Source organism: Delphinus delphis, chromosome 15, assembly GCF_949987515.2.
Source record: "Delphinus delphis chromosome 15, mDelDel1.2, whole genome shotgun sequence".
In the NCBI taxonomy this organism is placed as follows: Eukaryota; Metazoa; Chordata; class Mammalia; order Artiodactyla; family Delphinidae; genus Delphinus; species Delphinus delphis.
This window is the reverse complement of record NC_082697.1, coordinates 47,488,743-47,511,082: the sequence shown is the minus strand read 5'-3', so window position 1 is coordinate 47,511,082 and position 22,340 is coordinate 47,488,743. Positions and strand designations below refer to the sequence as shown.

The window sequence follows — 22,340 nt, the reverse complement described above, 5'->3', positions numbered from 1 at the left end:
TAATCAGTGAATTTGGTAAAGTTTCAGGGTACAAAATTAATGCACAGAAATCTCTTGCATTCCTATACACTAATGATGAAAAATCTGAAAGAGAAATTAAGGAAACACTCCCATTTACCATTGCAACAAAAAGAATAAAATACCTAGGATAAACCTACCTAGGGAGACAAAAGACCTGTATGCAGAAAACTATAAGACACTGATGAAAGAAATTAAAGATGATACCAACAGATGGAGAGATATACCATGTTCTTGGATTGGAAGAATCAATATTGTGAAAATGACTATACTACCCAAAGCAATCTAACAAATTCAATGCAATCCCTATCAAATTACCAGTGGCAGTTTTTACGGAACTAGAACAAAAAATCTTAAAATTTGTATGGAGACAGAAAAGATCCTGAATAGCCAAAGCGGTCTTGAGGGGAAAAAACGGAGCTGGAGGAATCAGACTCCCTGACTTCAGATTATACTACAAAGCTACAGTAATCAAGACAAAATGGTACTGGCACAAAAATAGAAACATAGATCAATGCAACAAGATAGAAAGCCCAGAGATAAACCCATGCACCTATGGTCAACTAATCTATGACAAAGGAGGCAAGGATATAGAATGGAGAAAAGACAGTCTCTTCAATAAGTGGTGCTGGGAAAACTGGACAGCTACATGTAAAAGAATGAAATTAGAACACTCCGTAACACCATACACAAAAATAAACTCAAAATGGATTCGAGACCTAAATGTTAAGACCGGACACTATAAAACTCTTAGAGGAAAACATAGGAAGAACACTCTTTGACATAAATCACAGCAAGATCTTTTTTGATCCGCCTCCTAGAGTAATGGAAATAAAAACAAAAATAAATAAATGGGACCTAATGAAACTTAAAAGCTTTTGCACAGCAAAGGAAACCATAACGACGAAAAGACAACCCTCAGAATGGGAGAAAATATTTGCAATGAAGCAACTGACAAAGGATTCATCTTCAAAATATACAAACAGCTTGGGCAGCTCAATATCAAAAAAAACAATCAAATTGAAAAATGGGCGGAAGACCTAGACATTTCTTCAAAGAAGACATACCAATGGCCAAGAGGCACATGAAAAGATGCTCATCCTCACTAATTATTAGAGAAATGCAGATCAAAACTGTAATGAGGTATCACCTCACACCAGTCAGAATGGGTGTCATCAGAAAATCTACAAACAATAATTTCTGGAGAGGGTGTGGAGAAAAGGGAACCCTCCTACACTTTTGGTGGGAATGTAAATTGATACAGCTGCTATGGAGAACAGTATGGAGGTTCATTACAAAACTAAAAATAGAACTACCATATGACCCAGCAGTTCCACTACTGGGCATACACCCTGAGAAAACCATAATTCAAAAAGACACATGTACCCCAGTGTTCTTTGCAGCCCTATTTACAATAGCCAGGACATGGAAGCAACCTAAATGTCCATCAGCAGAGGAATGGATAAAGATGTGGTGGTACATGTAATTGAGTTGGCCAAAAAGTTCATTCAGGTTTTTCTGTAAGATGTTATCAAGCCTGAACGAACTTTTTGGCCAACCCAGTACAATGGAGTATTAGCCATAAAAAGGGACGAAATTGGGTCATTTGTAGAGATGTGGATAGACCTAGAGACTCATACAGAGTGAAGTTAGTCAGAAAGAGAAAAACAAATATATTAACACATATATGTGGAATCTAGAAAAATGGTACAGATGAACCTATTTGTAGGGCAGGAATAGAGACGCAGACATAGAGAATGGAGATGTGGACACAGAGGGGGAAGGGGAGGGTGGGACGAATTGGGAGATTAGGTTTGACGTAAACACACTACCATGTGTAAAATAGCTAGTGGGAGCCTGCTGCATAGCACAGGGAACTCAGCTCGGTGCTCTGTGATGACCTAGATGGGTGGGATTGGGGGTGGGGGGTGGGAGGGAGGTCCAAGAGGGAGGGGATATATGTATACATATAGCTGATTCACTTCATTGTACAGCAGAAACTAACACAACATTGTAAAGCAATTATACTCCAATTTAAAACAATAGTGTATTTCCTCCAGCTTCTGTTGATAATATTTGACACGGCCACAGTGCACTTAATAAGACCAGGAAATTAACTTTGCTGAAGCACTGTCGAATGAACTACAGACCTTGTTTGAATTCTGCCAGTGTTCCCACTGGCGTCGTTTTCCTGGTCCCAGGATCCAGTCCAGAACCCACGTTGCACTTGGTTGTTGCGTCTCTTCCTTAGTCTCTTCCAGGGGGTGACGGTTCCTGGGTCCTTCCTTGTCTTTTGTGGCCACTTTTGAAGGGTGGCTTGTTTGGTCGGTTTGTCTGTCCGTGTCCCGCAGCATGTGTTTGCCTGAAGTCTTCTCGACGTTAGGTTCAGGTTGTACGTTTTGGCAGGAATACCACGGAGGTGATCTTGTACATTAGATCCTGGGTACCTGCTGTCGATCAGTCTGCTTATTTGGCAGATTTCTCTCTGGTCAAGTTATTCTTTTCCTCTTTGTGTAAATATCCTGTGTGGAGATACTGTGAGACTGTGCCAATATCCTGATATCCAACACACCCCGACCACTGATTTTATCTTCATCCCTGGTCTTTGCTGCAGCAGTTATCACTGAGGTGTTTGCCCAGTCGGTCCATCTTTTTAAGTGTCAGCTCTGCTGCCTGGGAGGCGGGGAAGGTCATCAGGGTGCCTTCGTTACCCGACTGTGAAAAAAGCAGGTCACCACATAGTCTTTCTCCAGTTCAAAGGAGCGAGCTTCCCTTGCTAGCCAAGTGTTTCAGTTTTAAAGGAAGGGGAGTTGATTTTTTTCCAGTGTCTTTTTCTCTAAGTTTTAACCTGGTGAATGCCCTTCCTAATTAGGAGCTGTGCCGACTCACCCTTCACTGGTCACTGCACCGTGTTCCTCTGGTGTGTGTGCCTGTGAGAAACTGCCCACACGTCCCTGTACAGTTTTTTGCCTCTGTATTCAAAGGCGAAAGTGGGCTATGCTTTTTTTTTTTTTGTATATCCAGTTTTTATATTAGGGTAATACTAGCCTTGCAGGATAAATTGGAAGGCTTTTCATCGTTTTCCGTTGGTCTGGACCAACTTAATCAACAGGAAGTATCTGTTTTTTTGTTTGTTTGTTTTTTTCCGGTACGCGGGCCTCTCACTGTTGTGGCCTCTCCCGTTGCGGAGCACAGGCTCCGGACGTGCAGGCTCAGTGGCCATGGCTTATGGGCCCAGCCGCTCCGCGACATGTGGGATCTTCCCGGACCAGGGCACGAACCCGTGTCCCCCGCATCGGCAGGCGGACTCTCAACCACTGCGCCACCAGGGAAGCCCCAGAAGTATCTGTTTTAATAGATCTTGTCGGACCAGCCCTTTGGGTGGCCTTCCTTGGTCACGGCCCTGGTCAGGATTCCCAGGACCCTTGAGCCCCTGTAGGCAGTTTGCCTGTGTCTCCTATCCGTCTGGAGTTTCAAATGCATCAGGAGGAGGCGTACAGATTTTTTTGTGGGGTGATTTAGAATGATCTCTGCATCTAGAATCATACCCTTTTCTCATTGTGGTTTGTTAGATGTATTTTCCCCCTTTGCTCTCTATCAGAGTTTTTAATATTTTTTCAGAAAGCTAGCTCTTAATTTATCAAGTCTGGTTATATTTTTTTGTTTGATATTTTATTATTTTCCCTTAATCTTCACTTTCGAAATTCTGCGTACCTTTTGTGTGTGTCGTTTATTTGGCTTCTTTTCCTGGGTCCATATTTCACGTACTTTCAGTCTTCTTTCCTAACAGGCGCATTTAAGGCCCCAAACTTCACTTTTGCTTGGCTTCTCTTTCCCCCATCAGCAGCTCCCGCGGGCCTGACCTTTGACATGCACACAGAATCCAGCAGCTACACACGGCGTCTGCGGCCCCCGGCCCGGCCGCCGCCTCTCCTCCCACCCAAATTGTCGCGACAGCTCCCTAGCGGGTCTTCCGCCTCCACAGCAGCCCGAGTGAGTCACTTCCCCACGGATGCTGATCCTCAGGTTAGAACAAGCTTTCAGGCTTGGGAAACGTTTTGGGATTCCCTCTGTCTTCTCAACAACAGATACAAGAACCATTACATATATAGGTGTCCATGGGGGTGGGGGGCTTGCTGGCCACTTGAGCCCTGGGGCTCTAGCCCAGGAGGTGGCGGGAGCTGATGGCAGGTGGTCCGGAGCAGAGGCTCCCTCTGGACGAGGGTCAGAGTTTACAGGCTCAGTCCTTTGAATCCATCTTTAAACACTGAGGCTGCTCCTGCTGTGTGTCTTTTGTCCCCAGAGCCCCTGAATTGGGTCAGAACCTTGCTGTGAAGCCCCTCCAGGGCCACTCTGCTCCCAAGGTGAAAGACTTCTTCCCTGGTCTGTGTCCTAAACCGTGTCCAGCCTTGGCCCGGCCCAGCACACGAGAGGTTCTGCAGTGAGGTGAAGTGATGGTGTTAATATATTCCAATAATAAATACATGAGAAACTCAGAATAAAAAGCCAACGACATGGAGAGGACCTGAGCTTAACTATAAACCCTCGCCCATTATCACAGTCCCAGGGAAAAGTTACAGATCAGGTTTAAGTTCTGTGTCATATTCAAGTCTAAAGGAGTTAAAGTCTGAAATCAGACCCCGTGGCCGGACGAGCTCAGAAGCTGCCCTCCCTGGTTTCTCACTCAGCTGCTCTCGGTGGAGGGGAGTCTGCCTGGTGGAATAGGTTCTTTCAGAGCCCTGGCCTGGCTCTGTCACACACAGGTCCACTTGGGCCCCTCAGGGCCTCAGACACTGCATCGTTCTCTCGCGCCTCAGTGAGGAGACCGGGCAGCCTTGGACACAGGTATCCCAGGCAGCAGGACGCCGAGGACACCGGCAGAGCCCGGGGAAGTCTGAGCAAAGCTGGTGGTCAGGGATGACCTTGCCTTGAGCCTCCCTGTCGTGCAGGTTGGGTGACTTCAGAGCTTCAGCTAGGACGAGAATTTAACCTCCCAGCAAGGGGTTAATTTTGGTCCTAGGCATTTACCATCTTAATGTCCGTTTGCACAGAAGCTGCCCCTGTTCTTAGGTCTGCGGTTTGGAATTGGGGACGCCCCATTGGGGACAGGTGCCCTCACTTTCCTGTGAGGGGGCACTTTCCATCCTGGGCCACAGGGCCTGTCGCCCAGTGTCTCTTACTATGGAGTCCTGGTCCCCGGATGCCTGCTGCCTAGAGCGGGTGTCTCCCTCCAAGGCCTGAACCACCGTAGAGCCAAGCAGAGACCGGCAGTTGGGAGGGACTTGGGCCCAGGGAGAAGCCTCAAGATTCCGGTCAGGGTTGCTGTTCTGCGGCCTCTGTGACCCTGAATGTGGCATGGAGTCAGGTGGTGGTTCTGACGTGCCCACCTGGGCCTGGCCCTCATGCTCTGAGAAATCCAAAGGGCCTGGAATGCACCTTGTTTCTGACAACTGAGTATTTCCCCAGCCAAGGTACTTAGGAGATGCCATTCCTTGAGCCCTGGTCTCTGCTCTCCAGGCCCCCTCGAGCTAGATCCTTACCCCAGTGGTGGTGCCCCCCTGGGCTGGGCTGAGCTCTCTGGGGAGCCGGGGGCCAGGAAGCAATCGGACTCTGTAGAACGGACAGAGCTGCCCTAGCGCCATGCGTCCCCCAGGGCCACACTCCCACGGGGACCAAACTCCTCCAGCCCCATGGCCCTAGCCTCACCACCTGCTTATTTTGAGCCCCCGATTCCACCCGTTTGCTTGATTTCTTGGTCCCCAGCCTGTCACTCGATGTTGGGGTCCCCATCAGTAACCCCTCTCCCCTGCGTGCCCAGGCTCAGAACAGGTTGAAAGGAGAACAGAGAGGAAGCCTGGGCGGTGAGGATGCATCCTGACGGCAGAGGGAGCCGCCTTTGGTGGAGAGCTTAGATGGGCGGGCCTGAGGCTCAGTGTCTGGTGCGGGTGTCCAGGACCGTCTGCGGAGGTGGGCCGAGCCCCAGCTGGGTCCCAGCTGCGCAGGGCCGGCCCTGGAGAACAGAGGACACTTGTGTGCAGGGTCTTCTGCTCTCCCCAGTTTTCTTCAAAAGCATCTTCTTCAGTTTCGTTTTCTGCTATTCCCCCCCGCCCCCCACACCCCACCTTTTGTTCATATACTCCCCCCCCCGCCCCTTGGCCCATATACCACATGGACAGTGGTAGGAATGATAGCAGTGATAGGGACCAGGTTTCCTGCATGCTGACTGCTGGGCTCTGGGCCTGGTGCCCTGCCTGTACTAACTCACGTGCACCCTCCTTGTGGTTACCGGCCTGCTGTCATCCTGCAACAGACTGGGGCACAGAGAGGCAGGGCAGGGCTTCTCGTTGGGTGGTGGCAGGCAGTCAGCCTTTGCAGGTAAATGGGGCGCTCTGGTTTGGGGCTGGTAGAGCCCTTGGACCCTGCAGGGTTGGCTCCAGTGGGGAGTCTTCCTGCTGGAAACATGTGGGACTTATATTTAAGAGTGACTTGGTTATGTCATCACTGGAGCCTAGATGTAGTTTTGTAGATATGTTTCTGTCTTTTAAGATTATTTAAAACAATGTTTTTATTTTCCCTGGCCAATGTAATTTTTCTTGGGGGCTTTCCTCTTTGATGTGGACTGGAAAAGAATGTTACCATTTTAAGATCTCTCAAAACATGTCTTTGGATTTGTTGTCCGTACAAATGGAAATTCAGATAATAGTTCGGTTCTTAACTGAAGAAAAACAGGAAAAGAAAATAAATTTCTTGCTACTTGGAATGATAAACACGGTGAAGCATATGCCGTATATCCTGACAACAGAAATTCAAGGTCGGAAATAATTCCTTTCCTCCTGAGTCTGCCTTCAGCTTCCCTGAGGAGTGCAGGAGCTGAAATCTGCTCCTAATTGTAGCCTGCAATTAAACACATGATTTCATCCCAGCTGATGTCTTCTTAGCTCTTCTGACATGCATAACACGAAAGCCCTGTAGATTTGAGCGGCCACTTTAATCTGATGGGAGGTCACAGGAAGTCACCGTTATCTGAGCACGACTGGCTGCCCAGTGGGAACTAGATTCATCTTGCCTCTAAAAAGGGCACACAGCTCGTCTTCTCTCGGTTTCCAGGGCTACTGTCTGTGCCTGTTCTGCTGAGACCCTCTGTGAGGTCAAGGGTCATCGGAGCGAGTGCCAGCAGGTGGGGTGGAGTCGAGCTGGTGGGAGTCCCTTGCTGCTGCAGTGGGTCTGGTATCCAGAGCCCCGGAGCTGAGCTGCTCTGAGGAGGGAGCTGGAGGGGCTCCTGGTTCAGGCCCGTCCTGGGCTGCTCTTCTCCTCGGCCTGTCCCCCAGAGATTGGCCTGTCCTCCGGAGGTCGGCCTGTCTCCTTGGAGGTCGGCCTGTCTGCCCAGGGGTCAGCCATCTCCCCGGAGGCCAGCCTGTCTCCCCAGGGGTCAGCCTGTCTCCCAGGGGTCGGCCTGTCCCCCCAGGGGTCGGCCTGTCCACCAGGGGTTGGCCTGTCTCCCCAGGGGTCGGCTCTCTCCCCGGAGGTGAGCCTGTCCCCCAGAGGTCGTCCACCCCATGAAACGAGGGCTCCCTGCCCAGGGGAGCGTGGGGAGCACCAGAATGAAACAGGTTTCCCTCCAGAATGAAACAGGTTTCCCTCCTCCAGGTCCTGAGAGCCCATCCTTGCTGCGGTGCATGGTGACCCCCAGGGCCGGCATGCAGGCGTGGTCCCTGAGTGTGATGCTGAGAGCAGACCCTGATCCTGCACAGGCACGTGCCGGCCGCGGCCCTGAGCGCTTCTGTGCTCGGGCTCCTTGAACTTTCACCATGACTCAGGGCTTCTCATTGGTCTCCCTGTGGTGCAGGTGGGATGCCGAGGCCTTGGAGCTGGTTGGGGGCTGGGTCCAAGTCTTGTTGCCCTTCACATCCTGAAGCTGGTGGAGCCTCCTCCAGGGAGCCCCTCTGATTCCCTCCTCATCCCCTAAGGGGGGGGACTCTGACCTCCAGGGTCGGGATTCCTCAGGGTTGAATGGCGCCGCATCATCACCACCCTGCACCCACCTGTCGCCTGTGAGACCCTGGGCCATGAGTGCCGGGCTGTCCGTGTCCCTGAGCTGAGCAGGGTCTTCTGGGCTCCAGCAGTGAGCCTGGTGCTTCATTGCTGTGAGTTAATCGTCAGCGGGGCATGGATCTCGCCCTCTCTCTACTCCTTCATGGTGGGAGGTAGCAGAAGGGCTCACACTGTCTTTACGCTGTGGACCCGGCACCTTCTCCCTGTTGGGTTGATCAGGAACGGTGTGCAGTCACTCGAGCAGGTGTCCGCATGTGTCATTGGCTGCGTTTGGACCCAGTGCACATCAGAAGTTCTCGGGTGGATGGAGGCAGCGTTCGGATGATTGCGCGGCACCAGCTCTCAGAGCGTGTGCTGGGCTTTCTTTACAAACGTCGTTTGTGAAGAACGTCGTTCAGCATTCGGGGGTTGACTAGATACAGTTTGATTGATTGGACACAGTTGGCCTGGGTTTGGGTTAGAAGGTTCGGAATAGGACACGGAGAGGTGCTCATTTCTGGGGCGGTCCGTGGCCACTTTGAGGATGCATCCCGGGAAGCAGGATGGCTCTGCAGCCTCGCTGGGGTGTCCCCTCTGTTCTCTGGCCTGTGGGATCTTCTGTAGGTTGACCTGCCTTTTGACCTCACGGTGAGGGACCCCCCTCCACGTCTTACACAGAGGGGCCCGCCGGCCGCTCACAGGGCCGTGTATGAGGTTGTTCTGGGGGAACCTCCTAAGCTCTTTGCCTACTGTGTTTGATTTGTTTAAAAACGTTCGTTAGGAAACATGCAGAGAACAGACACCGGGGGCTCACTGGCCAGGCAGTCTCGTGCTTCACGTGTCTCTCAGCTGCCCTGCCCCCCCGCCCGTGTGGAGGTCGCTACCGCCCTGCCTTTGCTGTTCGTCTTCCTGCCGTGTTTCTTCATGCATCTCTCTCCACAGGTGATAGAATTTGTTTTGGTGTTTGAACATACCATCTAAATGGTATTGCACTGATGTGTCCTCGCCACTGTTTAAAGATCACATTGTGGGTTTGAGATTTGCTGCGTTGACAGGTGTGGCCGCCGAATGGTATTCTGTGGGAGAATTCAGGCAGAGATTCTGCATTGGTTCCCCTCCAGGACAGTCACACTGGGTCCACTTTCTCTCTTATAAACACGGCCAGAGTGAACACCCTTGGCTGTCTCCTTTTGGATAAGGGATTCTAGAGCAGACGCCCCAAAGTGGAATTCCAGGCTTGTAGGGTTTGTTCAGCTTGAACTTGACCTCCACAGTGGTTGTACACTTTACCTTCTCAGTGTCTCACAGGCCTGTTAACCCACGTGGTCCCTGACCCTGCCCTCTTGCCAGGTCTGCAGAGCCTGCGGAGGCCCTCTGCCGTGTGGTTTTGTTTTCCTTACTCGGGGGCGCAGAGCGGGGAGTTGGGCGGTCCTGCTCCCGGGTTTCTGATTACACTGATCGAGGTTAGCTTTAATCTGAGGTCTCCAACTCTTGTGACCGTTGGAATTGCTCTTACAGACGGCAAGTTCGGTGCCTACATGCAAGTTCACATTCAGAACGATGGGCCTGTGACCATTGAACTGGAATCTCCGGCTCCTGGTGCTGCTACCTCCGACCCAAAGCAGGTAAGCCCAGAGTCAAGGATCGGGTCTGTCTCCTGGGAGCCGGTAACATCTTTTGACCTTGATTTATTTCCTGGAGCACTTCTGAGTCTGAGGTGGAGAAACCGCCTCATCGTAGTAACCTAGAGTTTATTCGCTACATCCCTTCCCGAGAACGCACCTGTCGCCCCGCGTCTCCGTCTCCGTGCTGCGGCCTTGCCTCCACCTGACTCCATTCCAGAGCCCAGTCCTCCTCCAGGCTGGTCCTGGGTGAGGTGCCTGGGCGTCCACAGGCCGCTGGGTGGCAGCAGAGGAGCAGCACGGCTCCCCTCGGCCGGACCCGGTTCCCGAGTGTGGAATGGTTGCGAGGAGTGGGTTTATCCCAGGTGTGGGTAGATGTGCCACCTGAGGGTCTTTGTAAATCTTTATTTTTCTAAAGCAACGTCTGACCTGGATTTGCTGCCAACTCTGTAAGCTTTCAGAAAAAATTTAATTAAACTAGAGAAAGGAAATCTGTGCTAGTCCTTGTGAGCTGTGTGCTTCTCATAGGTGCTTAGCACTTCTGAAGGCTTTAATTAATGCAGCTGCTCTGTGGCCTTTGAGAGGCAGGAGGGCAGGAGGAGTGAGAGCTGGGGGCGGGCAGCCCTGTTCTCCCCCTGCCCCCGCCTTCTGGGACACCGAAGTGGAAGGATGCAGGGGTGGTGGGGAGTATTATGTAAACGTAAAGCTCTGTGACCTGTTCAAAGTCATCATTTCCAAGGGGAACAGACCTTTTCTTTTATGTTACTGATTCTCTGGATTGATAGAGAAGCAGGAACACAGCTGGCGCAGTAGTGCTGGGCTTGAAAGGTGATAATTGAGGTTCCTGGAATTACTGATAACATGAAAGAAAATCACAAGTGAAAAGTCCACATGAAAAATTAAACTTTTTATTTTGATGTAACTTGAGACTTACAGGCAAGTTGAAAAGAGTCAGAGTTTCCATACGCCCTTTACCCGGTATCCCCTAAATATCCCGTTTTATGTAATCAGTCTGCTCATCAAAATGTTGACATTAATATTGATACAATACTGTTGGCGACGCTACAACCTTACTTAAGTTTCACTAGTTTTCTCTAGCGTCCTTCATCTGTTTCAGGATAATCTGGGATCCCATGTGGTATTTATGGCCTTTCCCGGTCCTCGTGGCTTTGGTCTGCTGCTTCTGTAGAATGTTCCTCGGTTTCCTTCCCTGTGGTTACAATGAGGTTGTGCGTTTGACAGGTTCATCTTTACCTTGTTTCGCAGGATACCGGCCTCTCCCGGTTTCCTCTTGCCCCCTGGCTGTTCTCCCTCTGCTTTTATTTGATCACTGTTTCGTTGTTTTGATTTATTATTCTGCTTCAACTGTATTTGGAGAGAAAATTTAGTCAAGTTTTTTTCATTCTAAATATTTTTCTAGAAGTGATAGAATAATACATGAAATCTTTAGGCTCTTCAACCTTCTTGAGCAAGCACCCCCTCTTCTTTACCATAAAGAAAAAGACAACTTTTTTTTTTTTTTTTTTTTTGTGGTACGCGGGCCTCTCACTGCTGTGGCCTCTCCCGTTGCGGAGCACAGGCTCCGGATGTGCAGGCTCAGCGGCCATGGCTCACGGGCCACCTCCGCGGCATGTGGGATCCTCCCAAACCGGGGCACGAACCCGTGTCCCCTGCATCGGCAGGAGGACTCTCAAACAATGTGCCACCAGGGAAGCCCCTAGAGACAACATTTTTTAAATTTATTAACAGGCCATGCTAACTTGTTACAGTAAGAAAGTTAGTTTCGTTAGTTCTGAATCTTTTAGGAGCTTTCCCTTCAAATGCAGGAGTTGTCCTGAGTCAGTTTCAATTACTTGTTCTAGTTAATGGACTCCAGAAGCCTCAGACCCTATAAACTGCCCAGATCTCTGTCCCCGAGCTGTCAGGAGGTACTGGTAGGCAGGCACAGGGGGCTCTGGGGTGGCCTGTCTGCCTTCCCCCTTTCAGTAAGAACAGGCTTCCTCTTCGGGCTTATAGCTGAGTTGTTCACTTTTGTGTTGTGTTTTAAAAATACAGGTTCTTTAAACCTGAACAAATGAACAATGCGTGTGTGAGCTTTTTTTTTTCCTAATTGAAGTATAGTTGATTTGCAATGTTGTGTTAGTTTCTGCCACACAGAAGAGTGATTCAGTTATACATATACATATATCTATTCTTTGTCATATTCTTTTCCATTATGGTTCATTATAGGATATTGAATATAGCTCCCTGCTCTACAGTAGGTCCTTTTGTGTGTGTGTGTGTGTGTGTGTGTGTGTGTGTGTGTGTGTGTGTGTGTATTTAGGCATCAGGTGTCTTTTTAGTGTGTGACAGTGTGTTGGGAGGGGAGGAAGTGACGTGACCCGGTCCCTGCTCCGGGGACAGATTCAGGGCAGCATAAACCGGGAAGGTTCTTGACAGTGATGGGGGTAAAGGACAGTGTCCGACAACTTGGGACACATCACAAGGACACCACTTCATGCTCCGCCTTAAACCCCTCAGTGCCTTCCAGAGACATCTGGGTTCCAACCTGAGCCACGTGCCTGGCTGCTGTGGCTCGTGGCCTGCTCTGCACTAGCCCCCTCAAGACCCCCACTTCCCCTGCCTCTGGACTCTGGTCTCAGCGTTTGTCTCCTCCTCGGAGGGTATCCTCTGACCCCTCAACCCCAGTGAGCCCCCGTCAGCCACTCGTCCCGTTGCTCTGAGTCTTTTTCACTGCCTGGGGCTGAGCCTGGGGTGCACTTTGTTCTGGAGTCGTGTGTCCTGGGCCCGTGAGCTGTGTGTCTGTGAATGTCCTCTGGCACTGCCGTGGGCACAGAGCTGGCCTGGCTTCCCAGGGGACTGGTGGTTTTGCTGACCTTTAAGGATGTGAGGTTGGGGGAGGAGGCATTCTCAGTTGTTGTTTCCAAACTTGCACTTGAAATAGGGCTAAATTCCTGTTTTTAAGAGTCCCAGGGCTCTATTTATGGGTCATGCAGCTACTGCTGGTGAAGACTGGTCTTGTAAAGGCAGCTCGTTGTGTGCCTGCCTTAACCAGGTCTCTGCTCGGGTCTGGAAGTGGCAGCCCCTGCACATTTCCCATGGCTGCATGGGCACCACACCCAGTGCAGTAGGGGCTGCAGTGTGGGTCCCCTGATGTTCCCGACGGAGAGAAAGTGGAAGAAGATGGGTAGTGCTCGCTCTGAGGGACATCCCTCAAAGAACAGGGGGTGGAAGCACTAGCAGAGCCACCAGACAGAAGACAGAGGCTGTCTTCCCCATTGCACTTTTGTGGAAGAACATGGTTCTGGTAGGAACATCCTGATTATAACCTAAAGAAGATCGCTAGTGCGTGAGTTCTTCTGTGGGTGGCTAGATACAGGGAAATTTCAACACCCTTGCCAGCCCGGCCTGTGGGGAGAAACTTACTGTTGCTCTTGTTTTCATCTTAATTGCTTTCCCTTGGTGGGGGGTGTTTTCCTGAGTCTCACATAGTTGGGATTGCACGTGGTGAGAGCAGGTGGGGGCTCCCCCCCTCCCTCACCCAGGAGGGCATTTCAGTAATTGGAGGGCTCTTTCCTGGGGCCCAGGGCTCACCTAGTTCACAGTGTTGCCATTAAGTATTTATATTTTCACGGATTTAGTGGGCTTGTAAACCTCACTAAATGAAAGGCTGGAATGAGCTGAAAAAAATGAACTTTCAAATACACATCCTTGAATTGGCTCATGAGTTTATTGACAGATCTCTGGGATAAGTTGACCAGTGAAGAATGGTGCCAGAGCTTTTCATTTCATGCTTCTCTGATTATCACCCTCACTTCGCCTGTAACTTTCTCTGCACTCGTCTTATCAGCAAGCACCCATCCCTTTGCCCTGAAACCTTGGGACGTCGAGATTGAGACACTGGTGGCTTCTGTAGGGTCAGGAGGAAATGTGTGGGCTAGAGAGGGGGTGCGGAGGGAGCGCCGGTCAGCCTCATTTACCCGTACTTTCAGTAACACGTGCTGCAGAATCCAGAAGGTGAAGCAGAGGACAGGCCAGGACACAGGTGGCAGCCCCCCTGCAGGTGCACAAAGGTGGGTCTGAGTTACCGCACAGTTCAGTATGAGCGACGGTCTAACGAGAAGTGTTCTGAATATAAGAAAGAGTTATACTGATGCCCATACGTTTGCATTTCTTCATGGAAGAACGTTTATTTAAATGTACGTATTCCCTTTTTCGTCCTGTTTTAGGCTTGAACTCTGGTGCGAACTCCCCGGTCTCTGTTGGTGTCAGTGTGAGGTTTTGCGTGGCCTGAGCCAGGCCACAGAGCAAGCTTCTGGGTCTGGTTGCCACAGTGGCACTGGATCCTGTCCTTCACTCCAGTCGCTGGTTCATTGTGTCACATTGATTTATTGGACAAATGTTGACTGAGGGTCCTGCCTTGTTTATACTGAAGTGTTACTAAGACGAAAGCGGGAACTTAGCAAGAGCTTCATCACAGAGTTTTTGTTGCTGCTCATGTTCATCTTTGTCACCGTTTCACCGTGGGTGTACTGGTGACCTTGGGTCCCGGGACCTCACCTTGTACGGAAGCCTTCCTGACAGGGCAGTGCTGGCACCTGCCAGACCACTGGGGCTGCGGGCATCACTGCTGGTTTTCTCATCCTTTCAGCGCGAACATCCACTTTCCTGCATAACCATCTGGCCAAGGGTCGGGTTTGGAGGCTGGGGGGCTTCTCTGCTCGAGCAGCCAGGGCCCCTGCTGAGTGCCATCAGTGCACGGGCGCCCATGCCCGGGGCATGTGTGTCTGGCTGGTCGGAAGGGTTGGGAGCCTCATAGACGTTTCCACCCAGGCTGGCTTCTTCTGAGTTGGGGAGCTGCAAGGGCTTGCTTTTGTTTTAGCATTTTAATTTGTTTTTATATAGATGGTTGTCCTAACTCAGTATATACCATAGAGTTAAAAAGAAGCCTTTCCAAGAGATACATGACTGGCTCTGCCTGGAGACCCATTGATGAATTGATCAGTCGACAGAACTTCATCTTTGCTTCTTCAGTCCATAATGGGTCACCGAAATTGTGAAAACTGAAAAGAGTTTGTTTCCTGCTATTGGAATATGGCTGGTAAATTAAAAACTGCAATCTTCTCCTCTTCCACCTTTGATACATGCAACATTTCTTAATCTCCAACTAGAGAAAAACATCTGTTTTGCTTTAAATAACTCTCTCAGGACACTAATGGGTTAGTACATTTAAGGCTTACGGGTTTTGTTTGTTCCTGTGTATGTGTTTTGGGCAGATTCTTAGTTATTTTAATCTTCTAATCTCATTTGGGGATGTGCTAGAAAGACAAAACTCCCTTACGTTACTGAGTTGGCCTACTGAAGATTAACTAGCATCTTTCTTTATTCCCAAGGGAGGGAGGTAAAGTTTATCCTGCCAGGGATTATACATTGAGCACAGCAGTCATGTAATCATCCAGACTCAGAATTATCGTTGGGAATTCTTAGCTTTTTAGCTAAGTTATTAGGAGCTTCATAGTCTCGGGTATCTGTAGAAAAATGTTCGGCCAGTCAGCGGTATTTTGTAGAAAGCCTTGTTCAAACATCTGCGTTTCTAACAGAGAGAGAAGAATGATCTGGAAATGAAGGAAATAAAAAGTGAAGCTCTTCCTATAATTTTTTAAAAAGGGCTGCTCAATAAATAAAACCCTTCACCACCCAGAGGTGTTTTGCCAACATCTGTCAGCCTGACTGACCAAGGGTTTATCTTTTTTTTAACCTGATTGCTCTTTAAGATAAGGTCAGGATGGGAGGGTGGGGTGTGAATTGGGTCACGTGGGCTTTTAGGGGTTCATGAACCACCCTGGGCTCACCCAGGTTTTCTTAGTGCCTGTGCACGCCAGTGCTTTTGCTGGGAGGTTCCAGGGCTTTCATCAGACCCTCCGAAGGCCCCAAGGAAGTGAAGATGCTTGGGGGGTGCTGGGAGCAGTTGGGTTCAGGGATTACTGTTCTCTGTCCACCAGAGTCACTCAGGACCACCCACTGTAAGCGCCGAGGGTTTGTATTAAAGGGAGGAGTCTTGGACACCACCCCACCCCACCCTCCGCCCCCAGGTTTTCTGAATCCGAGTTCCTGGCGTGTCTGGATGTGGAAGGCAGAAGAGTAGCAGGTTTGTGTTTTTAACCAGTTCTTCCTGTGCCCTCCAAGGACACTGATGTAGAAGAACTGCTGGGCCGGAGGCAACCGGACAGTCGGACGTTGCCATTTTAATCTGCTCCAGGCGTTGGTCTCTTCTGGACCACGCTTCATCCCCAGCTGAAATGTCTAAAAATACTTTACAACCTGTGTTACTGCAGCTGCCAGGAAGCAGGCTGGCTGGGCTTGATTATTGAGGTCACATATGAGGCCATTGGCATTCATCACCGCCCCTCAGTACCCATCCCCCACCCGCCCAGCGGTGATGGAAATATTCCCAGGGCACGGGGCCTTCTCGACGCAATTACAGATGTGTCAGGAAAAGTCGATAGAGCGACAGCAGCTCAGCACGTTAGTGACGTATGACAGGCCCTCTGCTGAGCGGCACTGAGGCCTGAGCTAGCGGAATAACTTGTTTCTTAAGAGAGATGAACCCGAAGTGTGGGCGAGATTGTAGTGCTGTAGCCTCTTAGAGTTTTTAGTTGAAAAGCAATTTATAGTTCTCTTGGTTTTTTGGGTACCAGACATGGAATGCCTTACTCACTGGTCGGCTTATTGATTGGACTAGAATAAAAACCGGGGATGACCAGCACCTCAGTCTTTGCTTGGAGAATTGCAGTTTAGTGAAATGCATGATGTCGAGGCTTCATGGGCAGTTGACTAATCACTTTTGTTTAAACACACGTGGGACATTGTTAAACGTTCATCTTTTATGGTGCGTTACTTGTTGGGTTTATGGTAAAGGCTTTTCGCATTGAGCTGTAGGACTCGTTTCCTGCAGGTTATTCACTGTTTCTTGAATATTGTGTTTCTGTTCATCCCCCTGAAATGAATTCCCTCTCTCTTTACCTGTTGCTGTCTTCCCCATCTTTAAGGTCTGTTTCAGACAGTGCTTCATCCAAGGTGCTCACCTCAGTGCCATCCAGGCAAGGCCTTCCTGCCTTTGAGCCCTCACTGCGTGGTGTGGTCCACGGACTGAATACCCGCCATGTTTCTCCTTTGTTAGTTAGTTTGTTCATTTCTCCATCTATCCTTCCACCTTGTGTCCATCCATCTGTCCAGTCCCCTACCTACCACCCACTCATCTGTCCACCCAGCAGGTATTCACAGGGTGCGCGCTGCTGCTGGCCTTGCATCGCGAACAGCGCTGGGCAAAGTTGTGCCCTCATGGTGCTTGCATTCTAATTCTAGTGCGAAACATACACAAGCAAGTATAATTTAAAACTGTAATATTATAAAGAAATCAAAGCTGGGAGAAGTGTAGAGAGGGCTGCTGGGAGGGGCCCCCTCAGGCACAGGAGCTGGGGGTGGGGATGCTGAACTGGGGGGCCGCTACGTGGAGATGGGGAGGAGTGTGCTGGACGGAGGGGCTGGCGGGTGCAGAGCCCCGGGGAGTGGTAGGGGGAGGTCGGGGGTGCAGGGAGAGAGTGGACACAAAGGCAGAGCCATGACCCCAGCCTCATGGCCAGGGTGAGTAGTGTGGGTTTTAGTGGCAGCGAGCTGGAGGGTTACTAGAGGGTTACGTGTGTGTGTGTGTGTGTGTTCACAGAGCTGACTGACACTGGATTGTAGAGCTGGCCGGGGCAAAGGTGGCGGGGGGCACTTAGGAGGTCCTACAGCAGGTGGCCAAGAGCTGTGGACAGGATCTGGACGCCCCTGGAGGGTCTCGGCTGCCCTGGTGCTCTGCTACCCCCAGCGGAGCTTCCCTAGAAAAGACTCGTGTTGGAAATCTTTTATCCCGTGGTGTGAGCGTCAGGACACTCTGCAAAGTCCAGCCCCCACTGGTCACTACAGGAAGGACCCTATTCCTGCCTTCTGTGCAGGACGGTGAGGGGATTCCGAGCTTCTTTGAGTTTCTAGGTTAAGATCAGACATTTCGACATCAAGGGGTGTGACACTTGCCCTGGTCCTGAGTGACCCTGGGCACAGGCTGGATGCTAAACCAGAACCTCTTTTTGATGCGGTTCAAAAGGAGCAGATTTTAGGGACTCAGTTCCCTGTCTTCAGGTCAGCGTGATGCTTCTCTAGGGCCCAGCTCTCCCCTTAATGCAAAAAACTTTAATTATAAGAAGAAATTGTGAAAATCCCAAGAATCAACATTTATATTGAATTTGATTTATATGTACCATTTTAGCTTATATTGTCAGGGCAGTTTCTAAGCGTTCAGAGCTTGTCAGGGAAAAGAAAAGGTTTATTTTTGGAAGAGTGTGTCCCCTGGTGTTCACCGCTCTTAGGAATTACGGGGAGTAATTGTCAGGAGGGCGCAGCAGCTCCAGGGCTGGAGGAGGCTGGCAGCAGATCCAGAATCTCACAGCGGCTGCTTTTGCCTGCCTCGTTCCCCAGCCTTCATTACTTTTGTCAGTATGAAACACAGAAGAATAGCTCTTCCATGAAGATTCTTCACACAAAATGTATTCCTTTGACGACTTTCCATAGAATGTGAAGTCAGTTTCTTTTTCCATTTTTAACTGTGAAAGTGCAGTCTGCAGCTTCCGTTTCTGTGGGACAGGAAGAGCTAATTTGTGGCCTTGTTTGCATTTCCACCCTTCCTGCCCCGTGGGGTCGCGGTGCCCATGGCGGGCCGAGCCAGAGTCTGTCAGGGAGCCAAGGTGCTTTGACGGCTTGGAGGGCAGAGGCTGCTGTTAACTGTCGGTTTCGTTGCTGGCTCATGAGACCTTGGGGGATAAGGACAGTTTCTATAAGATTTCATTTCAAAGTCCAGACTTCATCTGGCCTTATGCCCTGTGGATTCCTTTTTTTTTTTTTCATTTCATGTTGTCCCTTTGCCCCCTTCATTTTTCTACAGGGAAGAGTCTCTTATTGTCATTTAAAAAATTTCATGCCAGCAGTGTATTGACTGGAAAGTACCAGGTTAGAAATGTTATCATTATTATTTTTTAAAATTTTTATTTATTTTTTATCTTTGGCTGCATTGGGTCTTCATTGCTGTGCGCAGGCTTTCTCTAGTTGTGGCGAGCGGGGGCTACTCTTCATTGTGGTGCGCGGGCTTCTCATTGCAGTGGCTTCTCTTGTTTAGTAGCTGTGGCATGCGGGCTTCAGTAGTTATGGCTCGCGGGCTCTTGAGTGCAGGCTCAGAAGTTGTGGCGCATGGGCTTAGTTGCTTCGTGGCATGTGGGATCTTCCCGGACCAGGGCTCGAACCCGTGTCCCCTGCATTAGCAGGCAGATTCTTAACCACTGAGCCACCAGGGAAGCCCAGAAATGTTATTTTTTTTATTAGTAAGTTTTTATAGTATTCCTGGGTAGAAAGATATTTTTTTGGAAACAGTTCTTTTCCTGTCTTCTGTTTTTCTCATGAGCCCATAGAATAACATCTTTATTCATTTTTTGTTATATATAATATATAAAATCAATATTTTTTAAAAAATTAGAAGTTTAAGATACATTAACGTTGCTTTTGACTATAATCTTTCATTCCCAGAGGTAACACCATTAATAAGCTCCATATGTTTTCTTCTAGACTTAATAAAAATATGTTTATGCACATTTTACATATAGTCATAGAAAATACATGGTATCTGTTGGTATGTGTATGTCATATGGTTTTTTAAAAAACTGTAGTAAAATATACATAAAACTTACCATTTTAATCATTTTACCATTTTTGGTTGTACAGTTCATTGCCATTAAGAACGTTAACATTGTTTTGCAGTCATCACCACCATCCATCTCCAGGACTTTTTCATCTTCCTGAACTATCCTCTACCGATTAAACGCTAACTCCCCATTCTCCCCTGCCCCCGGCCCCTGGTAACCAGTATTCAACATTCTGTCTCTGAATTTGACTACTAGAGACCCAACATAAGTAGAATTGTACAATATTTGTCTTTGTGCCTGGCTTATTTCACTTAGCATATAATGTATTCAGAGTTCATCTATGTTGTTGCACGTATCATAATTTCATTCCTTTTTAAGGCTGAATAATACTGCATTGTATGTATAGACCACATTTTGTTTATTCATTTGTCTGTTGATGGACATTTGGGTTATTTCCACTCTTGGCTACTGTGAATAGTGCTGCTATGAACATGGGTGTACAAATACCTGTTTGAGACCCTGCTTTCAATTTTTTTTTGGTATATACTTAGAAATGGGATTGCTGAATCATATTCATAATTATTTGTTTAATTTTTTGAGGATTTGCCCTATCATTTTCCACAGTGGCTGCACCATTTAATATTCCCACCAACAGTGCCCAAGGGTTCCAGTTCCTCCACATCCTCCCTAACACTTGTTATTTCCTGTTTTTTTTTTTTAATAATAGTCACCCTAATGGGTATGAGGTGATATCTCATTGTGGTTTTGATTTGCATTTTCCTAATGCCCAGGGATGTTGAGCATCTTATCATGTGCTTAATAACTATTTGTGTGTGTTGTTTGGGGAAATATCTACTCAAGTGCTTTGCCTGTTTTTGAATTGGGCTGTTTTTTTGTTGAGTTGTAGGAGGTTTTTTTTTTTAATCTATTCTAGATATTAACCCTTTATCAGATATATGATTTGAAAATATTTTCTCCCATTCTGTGAGTTGCCTTTTCACTCTTAATAGTATCCTTTGATGCACAAAAGTTTTACATTTTGATGAAGTCCAATTTATCTATTTTTTCTTTTGTGGACAGTGCTGTTGGTGTCATATCCAAGGAATTGTTGCCAAACCTAGTGTCATGAAGGTTTCCTCCTATATTTTCTTTTAAGAGATTTATAATTTAGCCTTTCATGTTTATTTTCACTTAATTTTTATATATGGTGTAAAGTGAATGTCATAAGGTTTTATTTGCAGGCAAGTTGGAAAAACAGTACCAGTGACTTTCCCTGAGCCACATGAGAGTAAGTTGCTGACCTGATACCCCATCACTCCTGAACATGTTAGTCTATATTTCTTGCAAGCAAAGACATTCTCTTATAGAACCCCCAAACATCCATTAAAATCAGAAAAACTAGGGAATTTCCTGGCGGTCCAGTGGTTAAGACTCCACACTTCCATTGCAGGGGGCACAGGTTTGATCCCTGGTTCGGGAACTGAGACCCCACGAGCTGCATGGTGTGGCCGAAAAAAAAAAATCAGAAAAACTATCATTGGCATTTTAACACCATCCAGTCCTCAGACCCCATTCATGTTTTAGCGGTTATCCCAATAGCTGGTCTTTTGCAGTTGTTCAGAATCATGTTGCATTCAATAGTCATATGTCTTTAGTTTCCTTCATTCTACGTTGGTCTCTCCTTGACTTTCATAACCTTTCATATGTCTTTAGCTTCCTTCATTCTACGTTGGTCTCTCCTTGACTTTCATAACCTTTCATATGTCTTTAGCTTCCTTCATTCTACGTTGGTCTCTCCTTGACTTTCATAACCTTGACTCTTTGGATGAGTACAGGTCAGTTATTGTGAAAATGTCTCTCAATTTGGGTTTCCTTAGGATTACATTCTGGATGGATGTGTGTACATACATGCACATGTGTGTGTGCACATGCCCTTGACCTCCATGGTATTGTTGGTATTGTTCTACATTTACTGTCCTGAAACAGGCTGCTTTTCCCACCAGCAATGTTGTTTGTGTTGTTACATCTACAGCTAGTTCATTCATTTTAACTGCGAGACAGGATTCTGCCATGTGAATACACTGCCTTTGATTAGCTGTTCTCCTTTTGATGGACTTAGGGGTTGTTGGCAGTTTTTTGCTGTTACTAACAATGATGCAAAAATCATCCTTGTTTGCATCTCTTTTGTGGATGTAGATTTTCGAGGCAACAGACTTTTATTATTATTTTTTAAATTTGAAATATTTCAAACATGCTGAACGTATGGAGAGTAATAGAACAGCACTCAACTTCAGCCATTGTGAATGTTGGGTCTAGAATCTTTAAGTTGGTACAGTTGTCATCCCAGTCAGTAAATGGGAGTTTTACTGACCCTTGCTCAACGTTACTGTCTCACTGAGTGAGAATTATTGTTAATGATGAAATTGTCTCAAAAGTGTGTAGCTTTAGGGACTTCCCTGGTGGTCCAGTGGTTAAGACTCCGAGCTTCCAATGCAGGGGGTGCGGGTTCCATCCCTGGTTGGGGAACTAAGATCCCACATGCCGTGCAGTGCGGCCGAAAAAAAAAAAGTGTGGCTTTATTAAGAGAGAGGTATTTTGGGAAAACCAGTCAGACTTAAAAAGCAGAAAATGTGGGCCTACCACCCAGAAGTGAACTGGGAATAAACTACCATATAGGTGCAGCCAACTTTCCATTTAGTCTTTCTTCATGTGTCTCTTAGTAGAATTTATTGAAACAAGACAGGAGGAGGAATCACCGGAGGTTAAGGATAGTGGACCTGAAAGACGTGCTTGGCCCCTGGGGAGACGCACCTCTCAGCTGGGCCCGTTCCTTGGCTGTGGCGTCAGGTGATGTGAAAAGTGCCTTCCGGAGTTCGTTTCGAGCCTGCTTCAGGCCCCAGCATAGACCTGTGATAAATCAGCTCTGTGCTCACGCGTG

The 22,340-nt window shown here is 48.2% G+C and overlaps 1 protein-coding gene across 1 annotated transcript in view; it reads left to right on the top strand.

Annotated features, from left to right (window-relative positions):
- The window catches only part of DTD1 (D-aminoacyl-tRNA deacylase 1), a 108,082-nt gene that overhangs the window by 16,493 nt on the left and 69,249 nt on the right, over positions 1-22,340 (top strand). The window contains exon 4 of the mRNA XM_060032947.1: positions 9,568-9,674. Within this exon, the coding sequence (XP_059888930.1) occupies positions 9,568-9,674 (107 nt within the window). The remainder of the gene's footprint in view (positions 1-9,567; positions 9,675-22,340) is intronic.